General features: G+C 40.3%; 2 protein-coding genes across 2 annotated transcripts in view; both read left to right on the forward strand.

The window, feature by feature from the left end:
- Nucleotides 1–3,568, forward strand: part of LOC139556024 (tumor necrosis factor alpha-induced protein 2-like) — a 28,307-nt gene extending 24,739 nt beyond the window's left edge. The window contains exon 13 of the mRNA XM_071369492.1: nt 599–3,568. Within this exon, the coding sequence (XP_071225593.1) occupies nt 599–725 (127 nt within the window). The 3' untranslated portion in view covers nt 726–3,568. The remainder of the gene's footprint in view (nt 1–598) is intronic.
- A 19,136-nt stretch (nt 3,569–22,704) lies between these two features.
- LOC139556025 (tripartite motif-containing protein 16-like) lies at nt 22,705–25,386 on the forward strand. Its single transcript, XM_071369493.1, has one exon. It carries the CDS (start codon nt 22,836–22,838, stop codon nt 24,579–24,581), a length of 1,746 nt encoding a protein of 581 aa, XP_071225594.1. The 5' UTR covers nt 22,705–22,835; the 3' UTR covers nt 24,582–25,386.
- Nucleotides 25,387–27,060: the final 1,674 nt, after the last annotated feature.

Here is a 27,060-nt window from a genome sequence, read left to right on the forward strand (position 1 = left end):
AAGTTTGGAACCACCAAGACTCTTCCTAGAGCTGACCACCCGGCCAAACTGAGCAATCAGGGGAGAAGGGGCTTGGTCTGGGAGGTGACCAAGAACCCAATGGTCATTCTGTCAGAGCTCTAGAGTTCCTCTGTGGAGATGGGAGAACCTTCCAGAAGGACAACCATCTCTGCAGCACTCCACCAATCAGGCCTTTATGGTAGAGTGGCCAGACAGAATTCAATCCTCAGTAAAAGACACATGACAGCCTGCTTGGAGTTTGCCAAAAGGCACCTAAAGACTCTCAGACCATGAGAAACAAGATTGAACTCAATAACCAAAAAGGACCTGAGGTTGTAATCACTGCCAAAGGTGCTTCAACAAAGTACTTAGTAAAGGGTCTTAATACTTATGTAAATGTGATATTTCTGTTTTAGTTTTTTATACATTTGCTAAAATTGATTAAAACCTGTTTTTCCTTTGTCATTATGGGGTATTGTGTGTAGACTGATGAGAGGGGAAAAAACAATTGAATCCATTTTAGAATACGGCTGGAAGGTAACAACATGTGGAAATAATTTCCTGCTGCAAGTGACACTTTATGCTCCTCAATGGACAGGTCCCAACTTCGTATGGATCCATGTGTACGGGGGTGGTCTTCTAGTGACAGGGAAAATTTCCCTACCTGGGATGGGGATGTTTTTTTCCCGGGAGGAAAAATGGAAGACAACTGGAGATCTACTTAGAGGGAGATGGAGCAGTATGTGTAGCAGGGTATCTATCATGGTACATCTACGTGGATAATGGACAGGCATTGATTATGGTGGTACTGGTAAGTATGTCAAAATGGTGGTAAGGATAGTGGTGTCTCAAAATATAACCTACAGTTGAAGTCGGAAGTTTATGTACATCTTAGCCAAATACATTTAAACTCAGTTTTTCACAATTCCTGACATTTAATCCTAGTAGAAAATTCCCTGTCTTAGGTCCGTTAGGATCACCACTTTAATTTTAAGAATGTGAAAAGTCAGAATAATAGTAGAGAATGATTTATTTCAGCTTTTATTTCTTTCATCACATTCCCAGTGGGTCAGAATTTTGCATACACTCAATTAGTATTTGGTAGCATTTAAATTGTTTAACTTCAGTCAAAGGTTTCAGGTAGCCTTCCACAAGCTTCCCACAATAAGTTGGGTGAATTTTGGCCCATTCCTTCTGACAGAGCTGGTGTAACTGAGTCAGGTTTGTAGGCCTCCTTGCTCGCACACGCTTTTTCAGTTCTGCCCACAAATTTTCTATAGGATTGAGGTCAGTGCTTTGTGATGGCCACTCCAATACCTTGACTTTGTTGTCCTTAAGCCATTTTGCCACAACTTTGGAAGTATGCTTGGGGTCATTGTCCATTTGGAAGTCCCATTTGCGACCAAGCTTTAACTTCCTGACTGATGTCTTGAGATGTTGCTTCAATATATCGACATAATTTTCCTCCCTCATGATGCCATCTATTTTGTGAAGTGCACCAGTCCCTCCTGCAGCAAAGCACCGCCACAACATGATGCTGCCACCCCCGTGCTTCACGGTTGGGATGGTGTTCTACGGCTTGCAAGCCTCCCCCTTTTTCCTCCAAACATAACGATGGTCATTATGGCCAAACAGTTCTATTTTTGTTTCATCAGACCAGAAGACATTTCTCCAAAAAGTATGATCTTTGTCCCCATGTGCAGTTGCAAACCGTAGTCTGGCTTTTTTATGGCGGTTTTGGAGCAGTGGCTTTTTCCATGCTGAGCGGCCTTTCAGGTTATGTCAATAAAGGACTCATTTTACTGTGGATATAGATACTTTTGTACCTGTTTCCTCCAGCATCTTCACAAGGTCCTTTGCTGCTGTTCTGGGATTGATTTGCACTTTTCGCACCAAAGTACGTTCATCTCTAGGAGACAACACGACTCCTTCCTGAGCAGTGTGATGGCTGCGTGGTCCCATGGTGTTTATACTTGAGTACTATTGTTTGTACAGATGAACGTGGTACCTTCAGGCGTTTGGAAATTGCTCCCAAGGATGAACCAGACTTGTGGAGCTCTACAATTATTTTTCCGAGGTCTTGGCTGATTTCTTTCGATTTTCCCATGATGTCAAGCAAAGAGGCACTGAGTTTGAAGGTAGGCCTTGAAATACATCCACAGGTACACCTCAAATGATGTCAATTAGCCTATCAGAAGCTTCTAAAGCCATGACATATTTTTCTGGAATTTTCCAAGCTGTTTAAAGGCACAGTCAACTTAGTGTATGTAAACTTCTGACTCACTGGGATTGTGATACAGTGAAATAATCTCTGTAAACAGTTGTTGGAAAAATCCTTGTGTCGTCCACAAAGTAGATGTCCTAACCGACTAGCCAAAACTATAGTTTGTTAACAAGAAATTTGTGGAGTGTTTGAAAAACGAGTTTTAATGACTCCAACCTAAGTGTATGTAAACTTCCGACTTCAACCTTATCATGGTAATTGGTGAATTGAATATAGCTGACTATAATAGCAGTGGTTTGGCTGATAATAAGCTAAAGAAGGGCAGTGTTTACATGGCTAAAGGAAAAGGATTACCATATTTATTGTTTACAGGAAACACTTTCAATATCTTCTGATAAAGTAGCCTGGGAAAATGGGTAGGATGGTAAAAATCTATTTCTGTCATAGGCTAAGGAAGTCAAAAGGTGTTATGATCCTACTAAAAAACAATCTAGATCTTTAGTTGCAATCTGTTAAAATAGATCCTCTAGGAAGCTGGATTGCCTTGAATATACTACTTGATGATGAATCGATGTAGCGCATCTAGGCCCTCATTGTAAACAAGAACCTGTTCTTAACTGACTTTTCTAGTTAAAAAGGTTAAATGAAAATTAATAAAATTTCAAATATATAAGGACGGTATCATGTTTATGAATGACATTGTAAACAAGGACGCCAAAATGGTGTCACCCAAGCAATTGACAAAGGTGTATGGAGATGTATGCTCAATACAAAAATATAACCAACTCAATCACAACTCTGCCACAAAAATGGAAGAGGCAAATACTCAAAAGAGAAAGAAATTAATTAGTTTGTCTGCAGCCAATCCAAAAGCATGCATAGCTTAAAATAACTTGTATAAAAGGTTGAGAGCTTTGAGAACTATACCGCTGATTTTTGATGTCCCAATACCATGGCATCGGGATTATGAACTGATATGCAAATCAACAAGACACATCATTCTGTTATTTTCAGTTTGAACTATTATATAAAATTCTTGCCAATAAAAAAAGAATCCTCAATATATGGGGTGTTGAACAGTCAGCCCTGCATGTGCGGACTGCAACAAAGAAACAGAATCAATAGATCATCTCTTTTGGTACTCTCCTTCGGTGGCTTGGTTTTGGAATCATGTCCAGGAGTGGTTGGTGACTCAATGTCAGTGTTCATATTAATTAAACTATACTCTACGCTGCTGAATTAAACTTGACTGTTCTGTACTCTACTGTATTAAACTCTACTATACTGTAGCATGCCATACTGTAGTCTACTGTACTCTACTGAATAAAACTCTGCTGTCCTGTATGTACCGTATGTTACTTTACTGTGCCATACTGTACTGTGTAGGGGTGTAACGGTACACGTATTCGTACAGAACGGTTCGGAGACCTCGGTTCGGTCCGCACTGTGAACAAATGAATAGATAAAAAAATATATATTTAAAAATATATTTAAACACTAGGAAGGCCAATAGTGTCACGAATGAGTTATGTCATACCCACAGGATGGGGCAAGAGATCTATAAACCCATACTGCTTTTTGCCTTAAAAACCCTAAACTGACATATAACCTATTTTAGCCCTAACCCCTAACAATAGGTATAACCTATTTTAGCCTTAACCCTAACCCTAATTCTTGGGTAGGGTAGCCTAGAACACTTTTAGAAACTATTTTAGTAATAATATTATGTTAGTAAATACCATTATAGTACTAAATAGCTTTTGATTTTTTCCCCCCTAAATGCTATGTAAGCATTTTGCTGTTTTTTTGTTGTTATTATTAGTTATTTTATCTAATATCATATTTATTATTGCAAGGCAGAACACTTGCTAAACAAGCCACATGTAGTTTGAATTGGGTGTGACCTTAATTCACTCTGGAGTGCCAGAGACGTAAATTCACTCTGGAGTGCCAGAGAGCGCTCAGTTTGCTCTGGGCGTTCGTAAACTCAGAGCTTTGTCAGATTGTCCGTTCTTAAATTCAGAGCGTTTCGCTCTTGGAGTGTTCAATCAATCAAATGCATTTATAAAGCCCGTCTTACATCAGCTGATATATCAAAGTGCTGTACAGAAACCCAGCCCAAAACCCGAAACAGCAAGCAATGCAGGTGTAGAAGCACGGTGGCTAGGAAAAACTCCCTAGAAAGGCCAGAACCTAGGAAGAAAACTAGAGAGGAACCAGGCTACGAAGGGTGGCCAGTCCTGTTTTGGCTGTGCTAGGTGGAGATAACAGAACATGGCCAAGATGTTCAAATGTTCATAGATGACCAGCAGGGTCAAATAATAATAATCACAGTGGTTGTAGAGGGTGCAACAGGTCAGCACTTCAGGAGTAAATGTCAGTTGGCTTTTCATAGCCTCTCCTGCTGTCTCTAGAGAGTTGAAAACAGCAGGTTTGGGACAGGTAGCTTGTCCGGTGAACAGGTCAGGTTCAGAGCGCACACTGGATGCTCTGGCAGAGGAGTAGGGTTGACCAGAGCGTTCTGACGTCACAACGGCAGTCAAGCACCCAAGCTAAGTGGCTAACATTGGCTAGCTTGCTAGCTACTTCCAGACACAAATGAGAGAACACCTCACTCTGACCATTTTACTCGCCCTAGCAGAGCTGGTTAGGCTGTTTGTATGTTATCCAGAGCATTGGTGACTAACTGTGCTGCTGGCAACAATTGAATTACACTTTTTTTGCTGATGTTTACTGACACCGGCCATATTCAACGGGTGTTGAGCGTAAAACATTATTGAGTTATTCTGCACTCTGGCACACTCAGACTAGAGTGCTCTGAAATCGGAGTAGATAGCCAGAGGGAATTTACAAATACATCCCTAATAACCTCTGTGAAAGTCCAGCAATTGGCTGCGATAGGTGTGTTTGAGACTGATCTCAAGAATTAGTAAGAAACATACACTTTATTTCTCAGCTGCCTCACCGATGTTGTAATGTGAATTAATTCATTCATTAATATTTCCAATATTAATTAATATTTCCAATAGACGGCAGCATAAGACCACGGAGTATCAGTTATAGGCTATAGAAGCAATATGATTGACATAAAATAGCATGCAACCAAAGAGTATATGTCCAACAATTTTCTAAAATGGTCACTCATTACTTTAGGGTTATCTCTTTTTAGGCCTGTGTTGCTTTTGGGAGAGCAAAGAAATTGTGAGTAGGTATTGAACCCCGGCAAAAATAATCACTAATCAGATGCACTCAACCTCAACCCTAGTAGACATGCATAATAAAAAAAACTCTGCATACCAAATTGGGAGTAAACAGCCTCGGAATAGAAAAGACAAAGAGCACATCTTCCAGCCCGCCAATAAGTTACATCATGCAACCTTCGAGGTTAGCAAATTTACCTCGTGGGAAGGCAGAGTGCTCGCTGCTGCTTACTACACAAGCTTTTGGCGGGCTTGTTGAGTTGACTACTTTTGCGAGAAGGCAGAGAGTTGTGACTGGTTGAAGATTTTGACAATGAATGTACTAGGAAATTATGTTTTTGTCGACCAGAGGTGACTGAATTAATATTCAGACTTTTTGATAATCGTTATAGTAACGAAGTATAATTTCAAAACATGAGCATAAAAACAGGTAATAAACATGAATCCTCATTATATTACTTCACAGTAATATGTTAGATGCCTTTTCAGTCCTTCCTCTTGCATTTGCAGTGTGGAAAGGGACAGATCGCGCAGGAGTTTTCCTTTGAGGGGGAGTGGTGTATCCAGGGAGAAAACTAATCTTCTGAAATGCCATTCGTGGTCATATGCTGCCATATATTGGAATTGTTTAGCAACTGCAGCAGTACTGAATAAAGTGTATATCCTTACTAAAGTAGTAATTACTCAGAATTGCACCATTTAAAATTGTCTAGTTCATTTTATCACTAAAATAACAATTTATAGCATAACAATGAATCTGACATACAGTTAGTTAATTCAAAATAAAAAAATATTTATTTAGATGGGTGATATTTTCTGCCAAAGTAACACCCACTTAACATAATAACATGCACACTGAAAAGTAGCTTTTTAAAAATATATAAATCTGGTAGCTCTCAAAAGAGCCTTTAATTTGCTGAGCAGTTTGTTTTCAGGAATGTGCTGCCTGCCTGTCATCAGAGGTAGATATTTGAATAATGAAAAGTGAATACGTTATTGCCACGCTTTCACAAAGAGGCCTAGTTTACATTTTAGTCATTTAGCAGACACTCTTATCCAGATCGACTAGAGTAAATGCCTTGCTCAAGGGCACATCATCAGATTTTTCACCTAGTCGGTTCGGGGATTCGAACCAGCCACCTTTCAGTTATTGCCCAACGCTCTTAACCGCTAGATTACAACCAACAAAAAGTTCAACACAAAATGGTAGTTTATAAATGGTAAACTGGTTAAATGAAAGACTGCTGTTATAACTTTCAGACTGCCATTGTTTTGGGGAAATGGGGACATGTCTGTCTATTTCGACAAATATCTCAAAATGTATTATTTTAATGGTTTGAAGTTCTACATGATTTTAATCGGGATAATCTATTATTTCTAATGATGTAAATTTGGGCAGCTTACAATGCTGTTACCAATTGCTGGTAGTTAAAATGTTAAAAAAAATATAATAATACTCATGGAACTCTGAGTTCGTCCCATTGTTTCCTATAGGGGAAATATAGGTATGTCTGTTAATTTCACAAAATATCTCGCAATGTGTATATTTAGATTTTTTTCAAGTCAGACACCATTTTAATCAGGATAATCTCCGCTTTCTAATTATGTAAAGCTGGGCAGCGTACTCTGTTGTCATCATCATATGCTGGTATATTTTGTCAAATATTTCGCAATGTGTGTGTATATATATATATATATATATTGTATTGTATTGGTAAAATAAAAAAGGTTTACATTTTTTGCTGCCATTTAGGGAAAATTTAATTCTAAGGATAATTCCAGTCAGAAGAAGCTCAGTGAAGGTTTGTTTCAAGTCATTTGCCAGAAAATCATTGTAAGCTAATGTTTCTGAGTGTCAAACTAGCTAGCTTGGCTACACCTGATAAAGTTGAGTTGGCCAGCTTGCTGCGTTTTACAGTCAAACTCTCAGTTTTACACTTACCTAGCTAGCTAGATAATGAACTAAACTGCAATTGTCATAAACCATTATTATCTAGCTAGCTACGGTAGGTAAATATCTGTCAGATGTAAAGCAAGCAGGATCGTGGCATGTCAGAAGCAATGCATTTTGGCTAGCTCATGTTAAATAGACCACTTATCAAGCAATAGAGTGGATACTGAATTAATAGGCTAGCAGCTAGCTAACTACAGTCAAATAAGGAGGAGCATGTTGTCATGATGGAATAAGTCACCTATGTCAAGCTAGCCACAATACGGATTAGCCACAATAGTGGAATTTGCTGTTTGCCTTAGCAATTGTTCGTGAGATGAGACATGGTGCCCTAAAATATAAATCATATCTTAGCTAGCTATATATTTATAGCTAGCTAAGATATGATACATTTTTTATGGCACCACGTCTCACATGTAAAATGGCGCTGACAGACATGGCAGCTTTGCTTCTAGCTCATAAGCAACTTTGCAGTATTTTGTTTTTGTGTGTGTTATTTCTTACATTATTAGGCCAGAACGTTTTTTGTGTTATTACATACAGCCGGAAATAACTTTTGGATATCAGAGCGGCAGTAATTCACCAGCATTATGACCAGGAATACGACTTTCTCAAATTGGATCCTTTGTTCGCACCCCCCAGGGCAATTATTATTTATTTTTTCTTTAGGGGTGGATCAGCTTAATATTGCGGAAAGAATGTTGCTTCCAATGTAATTGTCTGCATCATTTCCAATCCCCCATATTTTTTGGGGTAAATATATATATCCATACACGCATGCATACATATACACATATATACATACACATACCTATATAGACATACATACTTTTTTAAAGAATATACCTTTATTATTATTCCCCGCAACCCTACCACCGATCCCCCAATTGGAGTAAACTGATAAACACTTCTGCTTTTACCTTCAATTTATACATCTTATACCCATTTTACAGACACAGTCTACTTTATAATAGTTCTCTCTTGTTTGTTCTTAGTCCTTCCTCTATTTCTGTTGTCCATCCAGTTTTATTTCCACTTGTAACTGTGCTATTTCACAAAAGCTCCGCACTTATACACATTTCACAGATCCCATATGCCCTACATTGTTTATCTTGTTATTAGTCCCACCCTTCAGTTCCACTCAACCCTTCCCATCTATCTTCCAACATCATCCATTTCGGATTTTTATTTGCCATATATTTTTCAACTGTGCTGTGATGCTTCACAAAAGATTTGAACCTTCCTATTCTCATAGCTTCTACAGATTGTAAATTAAAAATAAACATTTTTGCTAAAATAATTATTATATTATTGATTGATTGACTATGGCTTTTCAAATCCCCCAGTATTGCTATCTGTAGCGTTAGTTCTAGGCAAATGTTGCAATTCTTCAGCCATTCCTGGACCTGTGACCAAAAACGAGCTACATATGGACAATACCAAAATAAATGATCTAATGACTCTGCCTCCTCACAGCAGAATCTGCAGAGCTGGGAAGATTGTATCCCCCATATATATAACATTCTATTAGTTGCAAGAATTTTGTACAGTAATTTAAATTGAAAAATTCGAAGTTTTGAATCCGGCGTTGTTTTGCGTATCAATTCATAAACCATGTGCCATGGAATGGGTACATCGAAAATCTCTTCAACTATTTTGCAATTTATATGGCACAGCTGTCAGTTTTTTGGTCCTTAAATGAAATTGGTATATGTTTTTATTTATCACACTTTTCTTTAACCAATTATGTTCTTTAATATAGGGCCGACATACAAGTTCCTTACTTTTTTTCCCCTTCTGCTTGCCTCTTCCATTTTTGTGGTAATGCTGCAATTAATTGGTTGTAATTTTGGGTAGAGCAGACATTTCCATATGTCTGTGTTAGCTGCATGTATGACAACTCCACCAGTCCTATTTATGATATCATTCACAAAAATTATACCTTTTTTTTTATTTATATTTTTATCCCATTTTCTCCCCAATTTTCGTGGTATCCAATCGCTAGTAATTACTATCTTGTCTCATCGCTACAACTCCCATTCGGGCTCGGGAGAGACGAAGGTCGAAAGCCATGCGTCCTCCGAAGCACAACCCAACCAAGCCGCACTGCTTCTTAACACAGCGCGACTCCAACCCAGAAGCCAGCCGCACCAATGTGTCGGAGGAAACACCGTGTACCTGGTCCCCTTGGTTAGCGCGCACTGCGCCCGGCCTGCCACTGGAGTCGCTGGAGCGCGATGAGACAAGGATATCCCTACCGGCCAAACCCTCCCTATCCCGGACGAAGCTATGCCAATTGTGCGTCACCCCACGGACCTCCCGGTCGCGGCCGGCTGCGACAGAGCCTGGGCGCGAACCCAGAGACTCTGGTGGCGCAGCCCTAGACCACTGCGCCACCCGGGAGGCCCAAAATTATACATTTTTTAAACATTTCTTCGATAAATATTTTTTTTTTATCAATTACTATATTTGAATTTAACCACAATATTTGTTGTACTATTTGTTCCGTCCTTTCAGGTGGATTAAACTGAAATTGCAACCAACTTTCTAAGGCTTGTTTAAAAAATAAGGATATTTTGGAGATTATTTCCTTTTCAAACAACCGAAAGTGAGGAGGTGTAATCTGAATAAAGGGAAAAAGGCCCTTCTTGAACATAGGATGAGACATTCGTACCAATTTACTAGAGAACCAGTTTGGATTTAAGTATAACTTTTGTATGACTGATGCCTTTAGTGAGAGGTCTAATGCTTTAATATTTAATCATTTCTGCCCTCCGAATTCATATTCGTTATATAAATAGGCCCTTTTAATTTTATCTGGCTTGCCGTTCCAAATAAAATGGAATATTTTTTGTTCATATAATTTAAAAAGCAGGTCACTAGGTGTAGGCAAAACCATAAGCAAATAGGTAAACTGTGATATGACTAAAGAGTTAATCAGGGTGATTTTTCCACAAATAGACAGGTATTTTCCTTTCCATGGTAGCAAGATCTTATCTATTTTTGCTAACTTTCTATAAAAATTTATTGGAGTGAGATCATTTCTTTCTTTTGGGATTTTTATACCGAGTATGTCCACATCTCCGCCAGACCATTTAATTGGTAAACTACATGGCAATATAAAATGTGTATTTTTTAGTGATCCAATACGTAATATGGTACATTTATCATAATTTGGTTTTAATCCAGAGAGGATAGCAAAGGTATCTAGATCCTCTAAGAGGCTGTGGAGAGACTCTAGTTGTGGTTTTAAAAGAAAACATGAATCATCAGCGTACAATGACACCTTAGTTTTTAAGCCACGGATTTCTAATCCCTTAATATTAATGTTTGATCTAATTTTAACAGCTAACATTTCGATGGCAATAATAAATAGATATGCCGATAGTGGACAACCTTGTTTTACTCCTCTAGATAGTTTAAAACTTTCTGAGATGTAGCCATTATTTACTATTTTACACCTAAGGTTACTATACATAATTTTAACCCATTTTATAAGAGATTCCCCAAAATTGAAATATTCTATGCATTTATTGTAACGGCTTTCTTCCTGGGATGAAGGAGAGGACCAAAATGCAGCGCAGTTAGTGTATAATTTAACGAACTGTGAACACTTACAACAATACAAAACAACAAACGTGAAAACCGAGACAGTCCTATCTGGTGCAGAACACAAACACAGAGACAGGAAACAACCACCCACCATCCCCAACACAAAACAAGCCACCTATATATGATTCTCAATCAGGGACAACGATTGACAGCTGCCTCTGATTGAGAACCATATTAGGCTGGACACAGAAACAGACGAACTAGACACACAACATAGAATTCCCACCCAGCTCACGTCCTGACCAACACTAAACAAGCAAAACACATAAGAACTCTGGTCAGGACGTTACATTTATATATAAACTCCAGTCGTACTTTATCAAAAGCCTTCTCAAAATCAGCTATGAAAACCAGGCCTGGTGTCCCCGATATTTCATAGTGTTCTATTGTTTCCAGTACTTGCCTTATATTATCTCCAATGTAACGTCCATGTAAAAAACCTGTCTGATTAGGATGAATAATATCTGAGACAACTTTTTTTATTCTATGCACCAAGCATTTTGCTAGGATTTTTGCATCACAACACTGAAGTGTAAGAGGTCTCCAATTTTTTTAAATGGACTGGATCTTTATATATACCACTTGGGTCCTGTTTCAGTAATAATGATATCAGACCTTCTTGTTGCGTGTCTGATAATCTACCATTTATATAGGAGTGGTTAAAACAAGCTAATAATGGTCCTTTGAGTATATCAAAAAAAGTTTTGTATACTTCCACTGGTATGCCATCCAGCCCTGGAGTTTCCCCATCCTTAAAGGCCCCAATTGCATCAAGCAGTTCCTCCTCTGTAATTTGGCCTTCACATGAGTCTTTCTGTACAGATGTTAATTTTACATTATTAATAGGAAAAAAATCCATACAATTAGTTTCAGTTAGTGGAGCTGGAGGAGCCTGAAACGAAAACATATTCTTAAAGTACTTTACTTCCTCTTTCAAAATATCATTTGGTGAATCATGCGTGACTCCATCATTTGTAACAAGTTTTAATACATTTTTTTTGGTAGCATTTCTATATTGAAGATTGAAAAAGAATTTGGTGCATTTTTCCCCATATTCCATCCAGTTCGCTTTATTTTTATAATATATTACACTGGATCTTTCTTGAATAAGTTCCTCCATTTCTTTTTGTTTTTCCTCTAACTTATTCTGTGCCTCTATGGTACCGTTTTTATTGCTATCTAACTGTACTGTTAGTCCTTCAATTTCCTTTGTTAATAACGAGCCTCTACCCCGGGTCCGGGATCACCCCCCATCCCCCCACACACTGATTAGCATAGCTAGCATAGCTTCACAAGTAGATAGTAGCATCTAAATATCATTAAATCACAAGTCCAAGACACCAGATGAAAGATACAGATCTTGTGAATAAAGCCACCATTTCAGATTTTTAAAATGTTTTACAGGGAAGACAAAATATGTAAATCTATTAGCTAAACACGTTAGCAAAATACACAATTTCTTTGTCCACCATTTTTTCTCTCCACCAGTAGCTATCACCAATTCGGCTAAACTAAGATATTGATAGCCAATAACCTATAAAAAACCTCATCAGATGACAGTCTGATAACATATTTATGGTATAGGATAGGTTTTGTTAGAAAAAAGTGCATATTTCAGGTAGAAATCACAGTTTACAATTGCACCGACCATCACAAGACGACTAGAATTACTATAGAGAGCAACGTGTATGACAAATTTACTCTTAATAAAACATTTCATAAGAATAGACAAAGCATAGCAATGGAAAGACCCAGATCTTGTGATTCCAGACAATATTTCAGATTTTCTAAGCGTTTTACAGCGAAAACACAATAAATCGATAAGTTAGCATACCACATGTGAAAACGTTACCAGAGCATCGATTCCAGCCAAAGAGCGCTATAACGTAATCACCGCCAAAATATATTAATTTTTTCACTAACCTTCTCAGAATTCTTCCGATGACACTCCTGTAACATCATTTTACAACATACATATACAGTTTGTTCGAAAAGGTGCATATTTAGCCATACAAAACCGTGGTTACACAATGAAAATACTAGGAAATCAAGCCTCAAAATGTCTGACGTCATCTTTCAGAGTGATCTAGTTTAATTGAAAGCTAATCATATACTTGACTAAAAAATACAGGGTTGACAGGAATCGAAAGACAAATTAGTTCTTAATGCAACCGCTGACTTACATTTTTAAAATTATCCTTACTTTTCAATACAGGGTTCGCCAAGTGACGCGATAACAAACAAAATGGCGAAATATGCGTTTAAAATATTTCGACAGAACAACGATTTATCATATTAAATATTGCTTACTTTGAGCTGTTCTTCCATCAGATTCTTGGGCAATGTATCCTTTCTATGTTGTAATCTTCTTTTGGTCGATAGATGTCCTCTGTCCTTCGAAATGTCCACTAACAACGACCGAGACCCTGAAACGTTCCCAAAGCTAGAAAGTGCACGACAAATAAATTCCTCAGAATCGCACTAAACGGATATAAATTGCTATAAAACGGTTCAAATTAACTACATTATGATGTTTTTAACAACTATAACGAGTAAAAACATGACCAGAGAAATATTGCTGGTTAGACAACGATTTGGAATGAGGCAAGTCCGATGTCCTTCACGCTTCAGGCGCGCAACGAGAAAGGGAGGTACCTCTACGTTTTGTTCTTTTATAGTGGCTGTGATTGTGCAATCGATTCCATTCAAAACGTGATGACGTACAGACACCCAGAGGAAGACGTAGGCAGTGTCGGTTTCTTCATAGCATTCACTGTCACCTTAAAAACAGACTCCAGATCAGGGGTAAAAATTTCTGAAATCTGACCCCTGTCATGAAAAGTGCTGTAGATATAGTTCTGTACCACTCAGAGACAAAATTCCAACGGCTATAGAAACTAGAAAGTGTTTTCTATCCAATAATAACAATAATATGCATATTGTACGATCAAGAATTTAGCACGAGGCAGTTTAATTTGGAGACCAAAATATGCTAATGCGGAACAGCACCCCCTATAGTTCCAAGAAGTTTTAATATGGACTCTTTTGATCTAAATTGCTTTTGTTTTATAGATGAGTACTGAATTGCATGGCCTCTAAAGGCACACTTAAGTGTGTCCCATACAATAAGGGGATCTGCTGTACCTATGTTATGTCTGAAAAAGTCAGTTATAAAATCTTCTGTCCTAGTTTTAAACAATTTATCATCTAGTAGACTTTGATTAAATTTCCAATATCCTCGCCCACGTGGAAATTCTGTAAGAGAAATATATATGCCAATTATGTGATGATCCGACCGCATTCTGTCACCTATCAACACTTTTTAAACTTTTGGTGCCAGAGAGAATGGTATAAGAAAGTAGTCAAGACGTCTAGCTTGATTAAGCCTCCGCCATGTATATCTCACTAAGTCAGGGTATTTAAGTCTCCATATATCCACTAATTCCAATATATCCATGACATTCATGATTTCCTTAAGTGCCTGAGGGTGATAGTTTGTAGTGTGATTTCCTTTCCGGTCCATAGAGGTATTAAAATCTCCCACTATAATAATAGAGTCTAGTGTTGCTTGTAGAGTTGATAAATTCTTATATATATTTTCAAAGAAGCTTGGATCATCATTATTCGGACCGTATAGGTTAATAAGCCATATCTGTTTATTGTCCAATAACATATTTAAAATAATCCATCTACCTTGAGGATCTGTTTGGACAATTTGCACATTTGGATCAAAATTATTGTTAATTAAAACCATCACCCCTTTTGAATTTCTTTGCCCATGGGAGAAATATATTTTGCCTCCCCAGTTCTTTTTCCACAAAACTTCAACTGTTGAATGGGTTTCCTGTAAACAATAGATATTATAATCCTTCTCTTTTAGCCAGGTAAATACTGATCGTCTTTTCTTATTATCTGCTAAGCCATTACAATTGTAACTGGCTATACTTATTTCACCACTTACCATAATGAGACACACCTTTCAATTCTTTTTATCAAAATATATTTTTGTAAACGTACTATTAAAAAGTAATAATGATTGAGTGTCTATATAGTTGTACCATGATATTTGCATTTCTACTAAGTAAACCTCCAATTGGTCCCTGCTATTCCACCCGCTAAAAGCCCTCACCTCATCCCAATGCCCGGCAGACCACCCTCGACCCCCTGTATCCCATAGCCCTGAACCGACTGGGATCCATTCTTTGAAAAGAGCACACAGTGCTATTTACCGAATTGAAGTAGATCAATTGCCATATGCATTTCCATCGCCCTCACCTCGATTTGTATTATATATAGCTGTGGATCATCCTCTATTGTCCCTAACATCTTTTACTTCTTCCTTCGCAACAGTTGTGGGATACACACATACACCCACACACACTCAGCCCTTACCCCCACACAACCATAAGCTCACTTTCTCAACAATTGCACCATCCCAGAGCCCAACTCAAGATGGGTCACAATTTACAAATGCACTCGCAGTTGCAGCTGCATGAGAAGGCCTGCAAGACCGCTAAAAAAATGAGCAAAAATTTAGAGATTTATTTACCATTGTCACATCCTAGATGATGGAGGTCAAATGTACACCTTATTCCTGAAACACCCACAAAACGGCCACCCGTCATGACCATGTCCCCACGCGTTCGTACCTCTGCCCTCTCTGCCCGAAGCGGTGTACACGTTCAAGTTGGATTTTGTCGATAACTTCGCGTGGAATCTGAAGCGCTGTAAGGAGGAACTCTCTAACTATAGATTCAGGAACTTCTCCTTCTTTTTCTTGGATACCTGTAAGTACCAAATTCTCTCTCATGGATCTAGTTTGTATGTCCAGTAAGGCTTCCTTCAGAACGGTGTTCTCCTTTTTCATTTCATTCATTTCGGTTTCAATCTTATTGACTGTCCCTTTTAGCTTGTGTGTTTCCTTCTCCAATGTCGCAGCTTTTTCATCACTCATCTCTAGGCTTGCCTTCAACTCTTTTATATCCTTACTAACTAATTCAAGTATACCCAGTTTGTCATTTATTGATTTTAACAGATCGGTTTCGACCTTTACCATTCCCGGTGGTGAGAATATTAAATCATCAGTGTCTGTAGAAGAGTCACGTTTTCGTTTTGGAATCGGTTCCCCTGTCTTACTCTGTCATGTTTGGTTGTTGCCTGTTTTCGTAATATTTGTCGATAAATGTCTCTAGTTTTAGGATTTGTTTTGTGTTATTATCCAGATTGAAGATTATGTAGTGCTAATATTTTAGTCTAATTTAGCAGATATTTCGAATATTATGTTTTATCTTGAGGTGCTCTACATAACTTCCTTCAGTCCGCCATTACCCCCCAGGGCAATTTAACTTTTTTTTTTTTTTTTAAATTTTATCCCCTTTTCTCCCCAATTTTTCGTGGTATCCAATCGCTAGTAATTACTATCTTGTCTCATCGCTACAACTCCCGTACGGGCTCGGGAGAGACGAAGGTCGAAAGTCATGCGTCCTCCGAAGCACAACCCAACCTAGCCGCACTGCTTCTTAACACAGCGCGCCTCCAACCCGGAAGCCAGCCGCACCAATGTGTCGGAGGAAACACCGTGCACCCGCCCCCTCGGTTAGCGCGCACTGCGCCCGGCCCGCCACAGGAGTCGCTGGAGCGCGATGAGACAAGGATATCCCTACCGGCCAAACCCTCCCTAACCCGGACGACGCTAAGCCAATTGTGCGTCGCCCCACGGACCTCCCGGTCGCGGCCGGCTGCGACAGAGCCTGGGCGCGAACCCAGACTCTGGTGGCGCAGCATAGCACTGCGATGCAGTGCTCTAGACCACTGCGCCACCCGGGAGGCCCTAGGGCAATTTAACTTATCCAAGAAGCTGCTCCAAGATGCTGCCGGCGAAGAAAAGGTATTCGGAGTGGACTTCTAGTCCATATCAGGAGGCGGGCACACCATCAACCGCTTCCGAGTATATTACTCGCTAATGTTCATTCTCTGGACAGTAAAGTGGACGAGCTCAGAGCGAGGATCTCTTTCCAACGAGGCATCAGGGACTGTAACATACTCTGTTTCACAGATTCATGGCTCTCTCGGGATATACTGTCCCCGTCCATACAGCCAGCTGGGTTCTCAGTTCATCGCGCAGACTGGAATAAAGAAGTCTCCGGGAAGAAGAAAGGCGGGGGTGTATGCTTCATGATTAACCACTCATGGTAGGATTGTGATAACATACAGAAACTCAAGTCCTTTTGTTCACCCGACCTAGAATACCTCACAATCAAATGCCGACCGTATTACCTCCCAAGAAAATGAACTTTGGTTATAGTCACAGACATTTATATTCCCCCTCAAGCCGATACCACAACAGCCCACTAGACTTTATGCAAACTGGAAACGACATATCCTGAGGCCGCATTTATTGTAGCTGTGGATTTTAACAAAGCAAATTTGAGGAAAATGCAACCGAAGTACTGTTCTCGCTTAGGAAAAACACTAGATCACTGCTACTCGCCTTTTCGAAATGCCTACAAGACCCTTCCCCACCCTCCCTTCGGCAATTCAGATCACAACTCCATTTTGCTCCTCCCTTCCTGTAGGCAGGAACTCAAACAGAAAGTACCCATGCTAAGGTCTATTCAACACTGGTCTGACCAATCGGAATCCATGCTTCAAGATTGTTTTGATCACGCAGACTGGGATATGTTCCAGATAGCTTCTGAGAATAAAATTTACGCTTACATGGACACGGTGAATGAGTTAATCAGGAAGTGTATAGGGGATGTTGTTCCCATGGTGACTAAAACCTTCCCAAACCAGAAACCGTGGATAGATGTCAGAATTCACAAAAAATTGAAAGCTCACCCCAGCGCATTTAACCATGGAAAGGTGACTGGGAATATGGTTAAATACAAACAGTGTAGTTATTCCCTCCGTAAAGCAATCAAACGTAAAACGTCAGTACAGAGACAAAGTGGAGTCGCAATTCAACGGCTCAGACACGAGATGTATGTGGCAGGGTCTACAGACAATCACGGTTACAAAGGGAAAACCAACCACGTCGTGGACACCGACGTCTTGCTCCCAACACGTTCTCCCGCTTTGAGGATAACACAGTGCCACCGACGCGGCCCGTTCCCAAGGACTGTGGGCTCTCGTTCTCCATAGCCAACGTGAGTAAGACATTTAAGTGTGTTAACCCTCGTAAGGCTGCCTGCCCAGACGGCATCCATAGCCGCGTCCTCAGAGCATGCGCAGACCAGCTGGCTGGTTTACGGACATATTCAATCTCTCCCTATACCAGTCTGCTGTCCCCACTTGTTTCAAGATGTCCACCATTGTTCCTGTACCCAAGAAAGCAAAGGTAACTGAAGAAAATGACTATCGCCCCGTAGCACTCACTTCTGTCATCAAGAAGTGCTTTGAGAGGCGAGTCAAGGATCATATCACCTCTACCTTACCGACACCCTAGACCCACTTAAATTTGCTTACCGCCACAATAGATCCACAGACGATGCAATCGCACTGAAAACTACCCTATCCCATCTGGACAAGAGGAATACCTACGTCAGAATGCTGTTCATTGACTATAGCTCAGCCCTCAACACCATAGTACCCTCCAAGCACATCATTAAACTCGGGGCCCTGGGTCTAAACCCCGCCCTGTGCAACTGGGTCCAGGACTTCTTGACGGTCTGCCCCCAGGTTGTAAAGTTAGGAAACAACACCTCCACTTTGCTGATCCTCAACACATTGGCCCCACAAGGGTGCGTGCTCAGCCCCCTCCTTGTACCCCCTGTTCACCCATGACTGTGTGGCCACGCACGCCTCCAACTCAATCATCAAGTTTGCAGACGACACAACAGTAATAGGCCTGATTACCAACAATGACGAGACAGCCTAAAGGGAGGAGGTGAGGGTCCTGGCGGAGTTGTGCCAGGAAAATAACCTCTCTCTCAATTTCAACATAACGAAGGAGCTGATCGTGGACTTCAGGAAACAGTAGAGGGAGAAAACCCCTATCCACATCGATGGGACCGCAGTGGAGAAGGTGGAAAGCTTCAAGTTCCTCGGTGTACTAATCGCTGGCAATCTGAATTGGTCCACCAACACACAGTGTGCAACAGCAGCTCTTCAACCTCAGGAGGCTGAAGAAATTTGGCTTGGCACCTAAAACCCTCACATACTTTTACAGATGCACAATTGAGAGCATCCTGTCGGGCTGTATCACCGCCTGGTACGGCAACTGCACCCCCCCCCCCTGCTCTCCAGATACAGCCCGACAGGTGGTGCAGTCTGCCCAACGCATCACCGGGGGGAAATACCAGCCTTCCAGGACACCTACATCACCCGATGTCAGAGAAAGGCCAAAAAGATCATCAAGGGCAACAACCACCGGAGCCACTGCCTGTTCACCCCGCTATCATTCAGAAGGTGAGGTCAGTACAGGTGCATCAAAGCTGGGACCGAGAGACTGAAAAACAGCTTCTATCTCAAGGCCATCAGATTGTTTAATAACCACCAGTACATTAGAGGCTGCTGCCTATATACATATACTTTAAATCACTGGCCACTTTAATAAATGGAACACTAGTCACTTTAATAATGTTTACATATTTTACATTACTCATCTCATATGTATATACTGTATTCTATTCTATTCTACTATATCTCAGTCTATGCCACTCTGACATTGCTCGTCCATATATTTATATATTCTTAATTCCATTCCTTTATTTAGATTTGTGTGTATTGGGTATATGTTGTGAAATTGGGAGATATTACTGCACTGTCGGAGCTAGAAACACAATCATTTCGCTACACCCGCAATAATATCTGCTAAACACGTGTATGTGACCAATAAGCTAAGGACCCTGGGACTAAACACCTCCCTCCGCAACTGGACCCTGTACTTCCTGACGGGCTGCCCCCAGGTGGTAAGGGTAGGTAACTAACACATCTGCCACGCTGATCCTCAACACAGGGGCCCCTCAGGGGTGCGTTCTCAGTCCCTTCCGGTACTCCCTGTTCACTCATGACTGCACGGCCAGGCACAACTCCAACACCATCAATAAGATGAGATGATTGTGGGCTACAGGAAAAGGAGGAGCGAGCACGCCCCCATTCTCATCGACGGGGCTGTAGTGGAGCAGGTTGAGAGCTTCAAGTTCCTTGGTATCCACATCACCAACAAACTAACATGGTCCAAGCACACCAAGACAGTCGTGAAGAGGGCATGACAAAACCTATTCCCCCTCAGGAGACTGAAAAGATTTGGCATGGGTCCTCAGATCCTCAAAAGGTTCTGCAGCTGCAACATCGAGAGCATCCTGGCGGGTTGCATCACTACCTGGTATGGCAACTGCTCGGCCTCCGACCACAAGGCACTACAGAGGGTAGTCCGTACAGCCCAGTACATCACAGGGGCCAAGCTTCCTGCCATCCAGGACCTCTATACCAGGCGGTGTCAGAGGAAGGCCCAAAAAATTGTCAAAGACTCCAGCCACCCTAGTCATAGGCTGTTCTCTCTACTACCGCATGGCAAGCAGTACCGGAGCGCCAAGTCTAGGTCCAAGAGGCTTCTAAACAGTTTCTACCCCCAAGCCATGAGACTCCTGAACATCTAATCAAATGGCTTCCCAGACTATGTACATTGCCCCCCCCCCCCCTTTTACACCACTGCTGCACTCTGTTGTTATCATCTATGCATAGTTAATAACTCTACCTACATGTACATATTACCTCAACTAACCGGTGCCCTGTACCGGTATCCCCCTGTATATAGTCTCGTTATTGTTATTTTACTGCTGCTCTTTAATTACGTGTTACTTTTATTTCTTATTCTTATCCATATTTTTTTTAACTGCATTATTGGTTAGGGGTTCGTAAGTAAGCATTTTACTGTAAGGTCTACACCTGTTGTATTCGACGCATGTGACTAATAACATTTTATTTTATTTGATTATATTTGATTGCGGAGAGAAGTGCGGAGAGAAGTTTTGCTTTGAGATAACTAGCTTGTATTATCAGATCAGACAAAAAAAGTGCCAGTTTCCTCAGACACAGATTAGGCCTAGTCGTGCACTAAAAAACATGTTTAATGGAGATTCTCCTTTTAGAATAATGTTTAGTCCAGGACTAGAATGAATCTGTGTGGGAAACCGGCCTAAAGTATTTTATTTTGTATTCTTACTTAAAACGCTTGTATTCTTATTTTTTTTTTATGGGTTGGGGTCAACTACTGTAGAATGATGAAACCCATCAAAATCAATGAAGGATGCTCCTTGGTTATGGAGCCAATGTCATAACATGTCATGAGTGTTCTAGAAAAAAATCGGACTAAGCTGTGATCAAATTGAAACTACATTTCGCTAGGGTTGAGAGTCACAGTCTGGCTTAACCCCCCCCCCACCTTTGCAATCATATACATTTCTCCCTCCAAAGTGACTGATTACCATTAGATCATAATCCAACATTAGATTAACGTGGGACCAACATTTACAAACCGGTGCCAATGATCTGTTCTCACCGTGCCACACCTCAGGAAGAGGGCGGGGTTTCCAAAACTCTGACCTGTGGCTCACATTTTGGTTTTTGCCCTAGCACTACACAGCTGATTCAAATAACTCATTAAGCTTTGATTATTTGAATCAGCTGTGGTGTGCTAGGGCAAAAACAAAAATATGCACCCAGGTGGAGCCGCAGGACCGAGTTTGGGAAACCTTGATAATGGTCAAGCCAAAATGCCATAGTGACTTTGTATCACAACATTTCAATACATACCATTAGAATAATAGGAAACAGAGTACAGGCCAATCTCCTTCCTCTGTGAAGTTGTTGGTCAATTCTGGGGATAAAACGTATTCGTCTACTTATTTGAGGAGAAAGGACTGGCAGAATTATTTACGTGATTTTTGTACAGCAATGCTGACATTTCCATTACCTCAGCTCAAGCGTTTCCAGACTAACCCTAATGAATAACATGTCAAATTAGTATTTCTCTAAATGTTCATTAAAGGCTTTCTCTTGATAGATGGATTTAGCAACAGCAGAGGATGGATTGTGACAGATATGTATAGAAAATGACTATATGAAAAAGAAATGTCAAATTATAATTTCATTTACATTGCTTTGTTCAAAGGTGTTCTTAGTGAACAGATCATTCCGAGACACATTCATAAATTTCATATTTTAAACTCTGCTCCCCCCTAGTGGTTATAATTTGAAAAGGAGTAGGCTTATATTTTGAGTGTAATCATTTTGATTTCTTGTAAAATTATTCTACAAATAGCCTTCAATTCTATTGTGAACATGCCATGTTGACCAATAACAAAATCTATTTGCATAATGTTATTTGGGATGTTATAGTACGGTATTTTTTGTTGTTCTTTTGGAATTTATTGGAACTATGATAAAATGTCTATTGATTATAATGTTATAACATCCGAATGTCATCAAATTGTTTGCGGGGCTTTTATGTATACAAATACATACTCTTTTCTATTTTTACCTATGACCTGTCACTGGCATTAAACAAAGCCTGTGTGTCCATGTATGCTGATGATTCAACCATATACGTGTCAGCAACCACAGCTAATGAAGTCGCTGAATCCCTTAAGAGTTGCTGTCTTTTTTGGAATGGGTGGCCAGTAATAAACTGGTCATAAACATCTCTGTATTTGATACAAATCATTCCCTAGGTTCTAGACCTCAGCTGAATCCCCAAGTCAGCTGAAAAGTAGCTTACATTCCAGGGACATTAATTGACTTAGGCCTGAGGCCTTGACTCAGCACCCTAACTAAGATGTACCGTATTTGCTTAAAATAATAAAAAAAATATTCTGTTACCATAGATAAGAAGATGCAATTTTGAATGTATTATAAGGGGTGTGGAATTTTGTCTCTCCAATCAGAGCTAATCTCTTCTTGGCCTCTATCCAACACCACACCCTCTAGAGGTTCAGAGTGCACATGCTCACACACAGAACCAGGAAGTGAGTGTGGCAAAATGGCAGAAGCTATGGACTCGATCAGTTGTTCGATTTGTCTGGATACACAGAAGGATCCAGTGACTATTCCCTGTGGGCACAGCTACTGTATGGGCTGTATGAAGGGTTACTGGGATCAGGATAATCAGAAGGGTGTCTACAGCTGCCCACTGTGCAAGGAAAGCTTTATTCCTCGGCCAGTTCTGAAGAAAAACACTCTGCTGGCTGAATTAATGGAAAAACTTAAGGAAGGACTTGTAGTTTCTTCTCCAGCTCACTATTATGCTGGATCTGGAGATGTGGAGTGTGACTTCTGCACTGGGAGAAAACTCAAAGCCGTCATGTCCTGTCTGGGGTGTCTGGCCTCTTACTGTGAGACTCACCTTCAGCCTCACCATGAATCTCCTGCTTTCAAGAAGCACAAGCTGATCAAAGCCTCCACACAACTACAAGAGAAGATCTGCTCTCGTCATGACAAACTGTTAGAGGTTTACTGCCGCACCGATCAGCAGTTGATCTGTTATCAGTGTTTATTAGATGAACATAAAGGCCATGATACAGTCTCAGTTGCAGCAGAAAGGACTGAGAAACAAAGGCAGTTGGAGAACAAAAGGCAGAAATCTCAGCAGAGAATCCAGAAGAGAGAGAGGGAGATGCAGGAGGTAAGACAGTCTATGAAGTCACTCAAGCTCTCTGTTCAGGCAGCGATGGAGGACACTGAGAGGATCTTTACTGAGCTGATGCGCTCCATTGAACGAAGTTGCTCTGAGGTGAAGGAGCTGATCAGAGCCCAGGAGAAGATTGAAGTGATTCTGGCTGAAGAACTCATGGAGCAATTGAAGCAGGAGGTCGCTGAGTTGAGGAGGAGAGAAGCTGAATTTGAGCAGCTCTCAAACACAGAGGATAATATCCATTTCCTCCAGTGTTTCCAGTCTCTCTCTGTCCCTCCTCGATCTGAGACCGTCATCACCGTCAACCAATGCATCTCCTTTGAGGGTGTAAAGAAATTACTCTCTGGGCTGAAAAAGCAACTAGAAGATCTATTTAAGAAGGAAATGACCAAGGTACCTGGACTGGATCAGCTTACATTGGATCCCAACACAGTACATAACCGTCTGTGTCTATCTGAGGGGAATAGAAAGGTGACATGGAGCTCTAGGTTCCAGTCCTATCCTGACCATCCAGACAGGTTTACCTCACACCCACAGGTGCTATGTAGCAAGGGTCTGTCTGGAGCCTGCTACTGGGAGGTTGAGTGGAGAGGGTTTGGGGTTTATATAGCTGTCTCATATAAAGGCATCAGCAGGAAATGCAGAGAGGAGTGTTTGTTTGGACAGAATGATCAATCCTGGTGTTTAATCTGCTCTCACTTGGGCTGTTCTTTCTACCACAATGATAAAAAGACTGCCATACGTGTCCCCTACTCCTCCAGAGTAGGAGTGTACCTAGACCACAAGGCAGGGACTCTGTCCTTTTACAACGTCTCTGATACAATGATCCTCCTCCACAGAGTCCAGACCAAATTCACAAAGCCCCTCTATCCTGGGCTTGGATTTCAGCATGGGATCCATTTTGGTTTTGGACCATCTGTTAAGATACTTTCATTGACACAGAAAGGAACTTTGATATGAATATATGTAGACATGATTACAGTAATTGCATACAGATGTAAGATCTTAATTTGAGCCCAGTTTGCTACACCAGGAAAAACCTGCAGCAACAGGAAATTTGAATTTTTATGTGGATTAAATAATGGAGATTTTTGTTCGGGTTGATCAATTTTTCGTAAGGGAAAATCAAGTCTGAAATTTGTAAATGGAAATTTCAAACTTCAGAAGCCTTTTTTAAACCTCAAGTACAATGCAAGTTAAATTGCCGCCATTGCAGGAAAGTTATCCTGCAACAGAGGGATCAAATTAAGATCCTACATATGTAATGATCTGAAAAAATATATACTTTACAACTAGAAAGGTTAAATGTCCTAAAGAAAATGTGTGTGCTTGCTTCAGCCGTCTAAAAATATGTTTTTATGGAAGTGGGAGATGTGTTTAGATGTAGAATTTAAGATAAACAGAAACTGAAGCAGTGTAATAATAGCCTAGTATGGATAGGTCTGATTTCTTTAGTAGACTATATAAGTCAAATGTATGTAAGCTATGTTAGTAAAAGTATTTTTCATTTTAGTGAAAGAAGATGTTGTTGTTGTAGCTGGTAGACAATAGCATCTATGGTCCAAGGAGTAGATAAATATGATAAGATTTTAAGCTCGAACGTGGCCACTACGAACCAATTAATGTGCATAGAGGTGTGGCCTGACAAATGTATTCTTGTAAATCAGACAGATTTGACATGTAACTATATAGCTATCAGTTGGAAAGACTGACTTTCTTCATTGTTTTCAATCCATTAGCCAAATAAAATGTGTTTATTACTATTCACAGTTTGATTTTGTCATGTTAATTGAAATCTCATTTGATTGTCCCAGCTGTTCATCTTTTGAGTGTAGCTTTGCCTTCACACTCTTGAGTTTCCATTTTGGGTTGCAAGTCTATTTCTGACATGAGGTGAGGTGAAAGGTTAAACTGAGGTCACACCAATTCCAACCCTGAAGGGAGGATCTGATTGGCATAGAGTAGATGAACTGTAAGTCTGGCAGGTTTTAAAAGTAGTCAAGTCAGCTTTTTTCATAGAGCCAGTAGCAGCATGCAATCAAATGAATGACCCCAGTTTGCTTTTTAGTGAAGTTGCTGAACCCAACCACTGTGGATTGTGGAACAGTTTGAAATTTCAATGAAGCTCACATGATGGCACAGTGTGAATGCTTGACTTGGTGGAGTGTCCGCCGGACTATTCCGTCAACATGTTGTTGAACAGGCAATATTTTTGTTAAAGTGCACAATGGCATAACTGAGCACCACACTCAGTAAATTCATATTTTCAAAGTGAACCAGGTCCTGTCAACAAAGCTGTGGTGTGGACTGTGCCTGTGGGTATACTGTACCCTGAAAAGGAAGTAAGATGAATTGTAACTATGAAGCATAGCATATTATTCTTATATACACTACACTTGAGGGGGGCTATAATCTTAATTTGGTGGTCAGTAAGGGTTAAATGCTTAACTAGGTTGCCCCAGATTTCAGTGGTCAACAACAACTCCCCCCTCAGCCTCCACTCTCCACCCCCAACAATAATTCCACAGGTAATCCAGGAAGGTTGCCAGTGGCCCACTCTATTCATACCAGCATTCCACATGCTTTAGCAATCCGTCCACTGGCCTCACACCCTGCCAGAGCTGTATTTGTTTTTTACTACAGTGACTGAAAACACGTCCAGAGACTTCGGCCTGTATGCAGCCCTCTCTGCCCAGGCCAACTGAGCATTATACGTGCCACCACAAAGAGATGTATTGCAGTTTACATACAGTTTAAAAGAAGTAACTGAGCCACCGCGTAAGCACTCTCTCATATGTTATACTTTAACATGTGCATGCTCTCTCCTAGCTTCAAAGCAACCAAGAGAGTTTTTACAGTGTTTTTTTTTTACAGAGTTCAGCACAAGGTGCACTTAGGTGCATCAAAGCTAGTTCTCTACCAAAGTATTTCTGTAGGAATGAATGGTAATGTCTTTTTTTAGTATTCTATCAGAAAAAGGACATGCTTGATTTTCAGAAAAACATATTGGTCAAGCTCAGGCACTATAAACACATTTTGGGTGCATTTTCCAATTTGTTAGGTGCATAACCCTAAGAGGGTGGAACCTAACAGGGTGGACATTTTGAGCATAAATTAGCCATAGCTCTGTGAGTGAGCAAGACTGACCTAGTAAAACGGTGAACACTTGGAACAGGATTTTAACTTCTCTATCAAACATATTTTAACATCTAGATTTTTTATTGTATATATAATTTAGCCTAACAGGATGGACATTTATGAGTGGGACATACAGACTAACAACATGACAAATAGATACAACTGAGTGTTTATATGTATTTAGCTTAGCACCATAGCTTTCCCACCAAAGACATTATGACACTTCCTGAATGTGCTGTCATTGCAGCAAGAGGTTGTTTTCTTATTAAATGGAGAATTACAACAAGCTAACAAGGTGGAA

Source organism: Salvelinus alpinus, chromosome 27, assembly GCF_045679555.1.
Source record: "Salvelinus alpinus chromosome 27, SLU_Salpinus.1, whole genome shotgun sequence".
In the NCBI taxonomy this organism is placed as follows: Eukaryota; Metazoa; Chordata; class Actinopteri; order Salmoniformes; family Salmonidae; genus Salvelinus; species Salvelinus alpinus.

Coding starts and splice junctions, on each gene's coding strand:
- LOC139556025 (XM_071369493.1), top strand. CDS start 22,836: ATGTATTATAAGGGGTGTGGAATTTTGTCTCTCCAATCAGAGCTAATC.